This window comes from Bos indicus, chromosome 23 (assembly GCF_029378745.1).
Source record: "Bos indicus isolate NIAB-ARS_2022 breed Sahiwal x Tharparkar chromosome 23, NIAB-ARS_B.indTharparkar_mat_pri_1.0, whole genome shotgun sequence".
NCBI classification, from domain to species: domain Eukaryota; kingdom Metazoa; phylum Chordata; class Mammalia; order Artiodactyla; family Bovidae; genus Bos; species Bos indicus.
This window is the reverse complement of record NC_091782.1, coordinates 5,280,661-5,288,668: the sequence shown is the minus strand read 5'-3', so window position 1 is coordinate 5,288,668 and position 8,008 is coordinate 5,280,661. Positions and strand designations below refer to the sequence as shown.

At 43.0% G+C, this 8,008-nt stretch overlaps 1 protein-coding gene across 28 annotated transcripts in view; it reads right to left on the bottom strand.

The window, feature by feature from the left end:
- Positions 1–2,001: 2,001 nt before the first annotated feature.
- Positions 2,002–8,008, bottom strand: part of DST (dystonin) — a 518,621-nt gene continuing 512,614 nt past the window's right edge. For 23 of the 28 annotated variants that reach the window (XM_070777732.1, XM_070777736.1, XM_070777734.1 and 20 more), the window contains 3 exons: positions 7,551–7,661; positions 4,220–4,343; positions 2,002–3,006 (listed from right to left, as the gene is read on the bottom strand). In XM_070777732.1, the coding sequence (XP_070633833.1) occupies positions 2,744–3,006; positions 4,220–4,343; positions 7,551–7,661 (498 nt within the window). In that variant the 3' untranslated portion in view covers positions 2,002–2,743. The remainder of the gene's footprint in view (positions 3,007–4,219; positions 4,344–7,550; positions 7,662–8,008) is intronic. The other 5 variants (XM_070777740.1, XM_070777745.1, XM_070777750.1 and 2 more) reach the window with 1 other exon arrangement.

Genomic DNA, 8,008 nt, shown 5'->3' with positions numbered 1-8,008 from the left:
TGTCCCTTTCCATAGGGCCAATTCCTCTACCCTGACATCTGCAGAAAGCACTGAAAGTGAACCAAAAAACAGGTGGTCCTGCAAATCTAGTCCATAACGCCAAGGTTATGAGATCAAAGCCTAAGGACAGCCGATGACAGGATGTCAGCGGGGCTCTGAGTGGCAGCCACGCAACAATTTCCTTGCTCTCTTTCTCCAGCTGGTGGAACACTCCTAATCACTTCTGGTTGGTGGCTGCCAGATTAGAATTGGATTTTGCTCATTATTTAAAAAAAATTTTAATGTAGTCCGTTTATGATGTTGTGTTAATTTCTGCTGTACAGCAGACTGATTCTGTTTTATAGTCATATTCTTTTCCACTACGGTTTATCCCAGGATATTGAATACAGCTCACTGTACTATGTAGTAGAACCTTGTTGTTTATCCATCCTATATACAATAGTTTGCATCTGTTAACCCCATGCTCCCAGTCCTTCCCCTCCCACCCAACCCCTACGGCAACCACCACCGTGTTCTCTATGTTTGTGAGTCTGTCTCTGTATTGTAGGTCTTTTAAAGTTCTTAATATGCCTCAATTTATCTTTAACAGACCCAATCTTTACACTGATTTTTAGTGCTGCGAGTCAGTCCAATGTCATGGTTTTAAAAAAAGAAGAAGGAAAGAATGCAAAAAGACAAAAAGAAGAGGAAGAGAAGGCAATGTACATAGGGAGGAGGAGGACAGTTTACAGGAGGACCTCGGAAGTCAGGATGAGGCTCCAGAAAACAAGCATTCAAGAGGAAATAAACATCAGACATCAGAGAGTGAAAAGTTCCCCACAAGGCAACTGCTAGTGACTGGGAACAGCTCCCGAAGACACTCAGGAATATTTTAAACCACTTACCTTTCTCCCAAAGTGTATTTTTCTGTTACAAAAAGGCAAAATCCCTAGGTCTTTAACAGGGGCAGCATTCAAATGAGCTGAGATAAAATTATGTTCTTAAATTTGTCTCTGAACACGTAAGAATATTCAAAGCACCAAAGGAGTAACAACTTCAACTGCCTTCTCAGATGACGTTTTTACAATCAAAATGCATGAATTATAACACACGATCTCTTAGGTTAGAACTATGCTTCCCATCAAAGGCACACATTTGAGGCCCATGCTTTGAGAAAGAAGTTTTTGTCATTGAAAGAAGTACTGAATTTCTGTCCGTGGAGATTCCAGGTCCTCTGTGATAAAGGTCACGTGAGGAAAACATGATTATCACCTTGAACCTGATCACCACCACTCCCACTTGTGAAATAAATTGACAATGTCACGAGGGAAGTCATAACTGGTCATGGTTCCAAAGGAACCATTTGCTATCCTTCTAATCATATTTGATGCCATTTTAAATAAAACTCTACCATTTGATTCTTAAATGTACGCAGGCTAAAAGGATATAACTATATTACCTTGTCATACATTCCCTGCTTTCAGTTCATGTTTTTTAGTGATTTAACTTTTCCCCTTTTGAAGAGAAGAGGGCTGGGGACCCTGTAGGCTCAGTGTCACCAACAGTGGCTGGCACATGGTTGGCACTTTTGAATTAAAAGTAGAATGACTGTTATTTTATCATTTGTTCATTATATATTATATCCTTGTGTTTCTGTCCCCCAAACTTAGCCTATCACACTGTTACTAAAGAGAGATCATCCATATAACATTTATTTAAAACAAATAAATGGAAAAAATTCACTTTAAAGAATCAGTTATTCCATATGTTCATGTGAATATGTTTTATTAAATGCATACTATAATAATATCTTTCTATAGTATGTGAGTATACATAATAAATTAAAAGGTATATATTTATTAAATATAGATATAATACCAGAACATGATTATTTCAGATGAGAAAATCAAAATAAACCCATTTTTAAGTCTCTTTTGGTCACTCCAAATGGATATTTGCTCATAAAAAAATACACGGATTTGTTTTTTTTTTCCCTGGGGAAAAAAATTAATTCCATAGCAATGTAGTTAAGGGACATATTTTATTTCATAGCTTTTCCGCAAGCAAACTTGCTTTGATACAAAATGAGTTCAATGGTACAGGCGCTACTGTCCACTCAAGCAAAAGAAAACCTCACATTTAGATGAATGCACTTTATGATGATACTCTTACAGGATACTAGGTCTCAGGTCCAGGTGGCCTCTGGCCTCAGGTGAAGCCATGGGCGCAGAAATGCACAAGAGTCTGGGAGTCTCAGAGCATGGGAAGGCGCGGAAAGGAACCTCCTGTGAGTTCTGTCAGCAGGAGGATAAGAACCGTGGTGGGTGTGTCTGTCTTTCTGCCCCCCATCTCGCAGTTCACACTGACATCATCTCGGAACAGATCCCTGGGGGTGTCTGTTGGCTTTTCGGGGTCTCCAGAGAAGCAGGGGCATGTCATGAGGTATCCTTCACATTAGCGCCCAGTGGAGGGCTGGCTGCCGGGAGGCTGTGGACTTACCTTCAGGTACAATGTGCTCAGTGTAGGAACCTCTGTGCCTGTCAAACACTCTCTCCTGCCTCACAGAGGGTGTGAGTCCAACCCCAGACTATCTGACCCAAAATCATACAGAGGAAAGAAAAAGACAAATACACAGATAAGGCCATCTGCAGAATTTTTAAACTCACCTCTTGCAATATTTCACAATAATCTCTACATCATATGTTACATCTCTCAGACTTAAATAGTAAAGGCTTCAGGAAGGGCCGCGGCGGAACCAACTGCACTATCTCTTGGAGGACTTGTCCAATTTGCTGGCAGGTGATTTCCTCTGGGGCGTGGGGATTTTGGAAGGCTTGGCTCCAGGCGGCCGAGAACCTGCTCGGGGCGTAGGCCTGTGTGTTGGGGGGACAGTCTCCACGTCGGAGCACACAGACTGGATCTCCGAGATGTCGAAGTCCGAGGCGTCACTGCCGCGGCGGCTGCTGGCCCGGCTGCCGGCTTTGCTGCCGGCCCGGCTCCCGGGTCGGCTCGGCGTCCTCCTGGGATCTGAGCAGAGAGAGGGCAGAGACAGGTCATCCTGCCTCCTGCGCCCCCTGCCACCGGTTCTCGAAGCTCAACACCACACTCAATCTCAGCCAGTCTGCTGAACACCCAGGAGGTGCTCAGGCAATACCTGTGGGTTTTATGGCCTTGCTGTGACCCTTAAGTGGATGAAATATACAAAAAGCTGGATACACACACAAAGTGGAGGTTGGGAGCCATCCCACTTAAACAGGAATTCCACTGACTGGACACAGATGGAAGGATTAGACGTATTGAACTGGAGACTGTGTTTTCCAAAGTGTGGCAGGTCTGCCCTAGGGATGTGCGCAGTGCAATTGCACAGCATGCACTTGGTCAAAGTTTTACCTGCAGATAAGGAATTCAAAGCAGAGGGGAACGGAAGACAAAAAACTTTGTTTAAAGAAGCTTCAGGCTTGCTATAAAGAAAGCTGAGCGCCAAAGAATTGCTGCTTTTGAACTGTGGTGTTGGAAAAGACTCTTGAGAGTCCCTTGAACCACAAGGAAATCCAACCAGTCCTTCCTAAAGGAGATCAGTCCTTGAGTGTTCATTGGAAGGACTGATGTTGAAGCTCAAACTCCAATACTTTGGCCACCTGATGCAAAGAACTGATTCAATGGAAAATCCCTGAGGCTGGGTAAGATTGAAGGTGGGAGGAAAAGGGGACGACAGAGGATGAGATGGTTGGATGGCATCACTGACTCAATGGACATGAGTATAAGTAAACTCTGGGAGTTGGTGATGGACAGGGAGGCCCGGCGTGATGTGGTCCATGGGGTTGCAAAGAGTCAGACACGACTGAGTGACTGAACTGAACTGAACTGAGGCTTGCTGTGCTCAGGACCCTGGAGTCAGAACCAGAGTGGTTGGGCTCTTCCAACCACCCAAAACAGCCCAGCGCAATTATCAAGCAGCAAAGGAGGCCAGACCTTCTGGCCTGAAAGGGTAGATTCTGTTGTAGCTTTTCTTTGATTTCACAGTCACTCTCTCATCTTTCTCTGGTACTTTCTGAAAGGGAAGTACCTTCCCTTTTGAGTCTCTTATTCCCCTTGGCTCATTGATCCCCTATCTTAAATGGATGACTGGGACCACCTGTCATTTCAGAAGCACACAGCAGCATCATTCGTCTTCCCTGACTAGGAAGAAACGGGACTCTCACCTTTAGATCACATCAGGGAGGAAACACCCCGGACTCACCGGCAAACTGGGTCCGCACTCTGGCAGCTGCGGTGGTGATCAAGCCACTGTCTTCCCCGGAGTGGAAGCCTTTCCCTGACAAGTATCCCGGAAGTCGGAGCTTGCTTCCCTGTATCGGAGTTCCCTGTGGTTAAGTAGGGAAAAGACATTTCAGACACTGCGTTTGTCCCATGATCCTCCACCGACACCGCTTCGCAGGCTGTGGGAACCCTCCGCTGACACTTGAGAGGTGGAGGGGACAGCCTACCGGTTAACAAGGCACTGGGCTCCCACCTACGAACTTCTTGTTCTCTCCCTGCATTCAGAGGGAACCCTCTAAAGGAGATGAGTCCATGTCGGAGAGAAGATATGAAAATAGAGGCAACAAACTGTGAGTATGTTAGTATCTCTCAGACAGTCAGTGAATATCACAGAGTTCCGAGTTCAGCCAAAAAAAGAAGATGGTGATTGCATGGTACAGAGAGAAGATGGGGCTCTGAAAAATTGTGTTTGGATTATCTGCTGCTTGCAAGGCTTTTAGGGACCAAGACAGAAATAAACAGAACAGAAAGAAAATAAGAAATGCTTAGACAGCCATCATTTAAACAAACAAAATGGCCCCCAAAAGTGACACTTTATTAATCTGTAAGACGTCACTTTTATCCCTTGGCCCTGTCACTTTCTATGGTCCTCACACACAAGATACCTTACACCATTTTGGGATGATTCTCTTAAAATTCTTACAAGCGTTCAAGCAGTCACAGCTATGAAATTTTTATTATAAGTCTAAAATCACTGCACTTTTTCTTCATCACGACAACATTTTGAAAATTCTTCCAAAGTTAAAAAAAAGAAAAAACAAATCTCCTGAGAAGTATAAGGATATCACATCCCTCAATGAGCTCACAGTCAGGGAGCTGTTTGGAGGAAATAAATCTATATAATTATATGTGCTTTTTAAAATTAATTTTCCTTTATCAAATACTTTTAAATGCTTAATAAAGCACATGTAAGACCTCCTGATACATCAGACTTGCAATTTGTTAATATTAGTGATATTCATAATTCATTTACATACTCTCTATACATTTAAGTATAGAATGTAAATAGAATTCATATAGATTACTTGAGTGTTCAAAATATTATCACACATCTAACCACAACCAATCCTCACACTTACCTAATCACTTTTTCACAGTCATGAAAGAGGAGGGCTTGAGGAGGGCAGTAACTTCCCCAAATGAAGTCTGACAGCTCTGCTTCAGCTAAATCCCTAACTGAGAATCTCAGCAACGCAAGAGAGACTGAGGACTCGCAGGTGATGAAACATATTATGCGAGGTGACAGTTCCTGCCCCCGGAACACCAAAAGCACTCGTCAGGTGCCTTGACGCGCTTGATTTTATGATCACAAAGCTACTCAGTCCTCTGAAAGACCCCTCCACGGAAGGATACTGTTGTTTTGTCTCATGAGGCTACTTGAAATCATACCTAGTTTTCTATTACCTAAAGACTTTAATTTGGGTGGGGGGGTTGTTTCCATTTTTTAAAAACTTGAACTAACGGAGTAGCACAGCCCTAAATATTTATTTATTTATTTTTGATTTTATTTTATTTTTAAACTTTACAATATTGTATTAGTTTTGCCAAATAGCGAAATGAATCCGCCACAGGTATACCTGTGTTCCCCATCCTGAACCCTCCTCCCTCCTCCCTCCCCATACCCTCCCTCTGGGTCATCCCAGTGCACCAGCCCCAAGCATCCAGTATCGTGCATCGAACCTGGACTGGCGACTTGTTTCATACATGATATTATACATGTTTCAATGCCATTCTCCCAAATCTCCCCACCCTCTCCCTCTTCCACAGAGTCCATAAGACTGATCTATACATCAGTGTCTCTTTTGCTATCTCGTACACAGGGTTATTGTTACCATCTTTCTAAATTCCATATATATGCGTTAGTATACTGTACTGGTGTTTTTCTTTCTGGCTTACTTCACTCTGTATAATAGGCTCCAGTTTCATCCACCTCATTAGAACTGATTCAAATGTATTCTTTTTAATGGCTGAGTAATACTCCATTGTGTATATGTACCACAGCTTTCTTATCCATTCATAAGCCCTAAATATTTAAAACAAACATCTCACGTAAGGTTCCCTCCTCTGCTTTCAGTTCTGGCCACAACAGATCCATCAGAAGTGACACCTCGAGACAGAACATGTGATACTAAACCACATCGCTCACTCGGGGGAAGGGAGAGGGACGAGGGGCTGGGGATGAGGACTGGTTTGTGCCCGATTCTACCTCCATCAGCAATTTCCATTTACACCATTCCGGTCTCAGGAGGGCAATGATATTTCCTCTGCCTGCCTCTCATTATGAGTGTGAGGGTTAAATAATACGTAAGAAAGAGTTTTGGAAAAGCATAAAAGGCTTTCGAGTGGTACTAAGTTACTTGCATCCAAGAGTCCTTGCCTTTAATATGAAATGCCTCCTTGGTTTCAGGAAGAGTTATTTAGAGATTCTCTCCCACCCAATTCTTGTGATTCTGGTCAAATATGTGCCTATGTTTATCATTTTACAGAGAAGTTTCTTTAAAAGACATATGGTTGACTTCCAGTTGAACATAAATGATCTGATATAGGAGTTAATCTTGGCAAATCTTATATCACCTAAATATCTTATCCCCATAGAGCATGTCATTTAAAAAAGAGCACACTGACTAAAAATCATCAAGTCTAATAAAGACATACACCTTTTGAGAAAGAGAGAGAACTTTGTGCCTACGCGCACCCCTGACCTCCGGCACTGATGACTAAAAGGCTATGTCCCAACCACCCAGTGTTCTTGGACAGACGTAACATACCAGACAGTCAGAAGGACCTTGCCCAGAGAGAACACTCAATCCACATTCTTTTAAGTGATTCTCTTGCAAATAACACTGCCTTTCACTCTCTCCCAAAAAGGATTATAGTATTTCTTGCTGAAATTATGTCTAGAAGCAGAAGGAAACCATCAGCTTGAAAAGAAACTGGACTCAGGTCTGGGTATAGTCTCCTGTATTTCACTCTCCCAGGGGAGAAAAGCAGAAGTATGAGCAAGAGAACAAAAAGCAAAAGCGATCAAGAGCCCGCAGTGGTGGCAAGGTTAGGGAGCTACAAGCCGTCTTTTCTGTTTGAGCCCTTACTCTCGTGTCTGCCTAGAAATGCTGGGTTGAGACTTACTACAAAGAAGTGTTTAAAAAGACACAGTATTGTCAAAAGTGCAGTTATCAAGGGGGAGGTGCAGCAGGGCTAGTAAGTGATAGTTAAAGGCAGCTGTTAGGCTGGAATCTGGGGCCTTACGATACCTCTGGAGATGACACGGGGAAGTCAGGGCACTCGGCTGGTTTACAGGGAGTTGACACCTTGCTGTTTGTCAACCAGGGTTTACCATAATTGCGTGTTAAAGGATGGAGAATCTGTATGGAACAATGGCAAATCAAACGTGAAGGATGGCAGATAAAAAGCAAAGCCATGGAGAGAGAGATTCACAGCTACTCATTTTGCAGTAAGAATGATCGTCATTAAAAACAAATGGAAAGGTCTGATGGCAAATCATACACACCAAAAACATGAATGAAGCTTTAAAAAGAAAATGCAGTCTAAAAGGTATCAAAGTCTCCAAACAGATTGTCTCTATATGGGCCACAAGGCAAAGGCATACCAAAAAAAAAAATACACACACACACACATCCACACACATATATTTAATCCTGCATCTTCCATATTGTGATAAGGGACACATCTGGAGAAAGCTGGTCCTGCA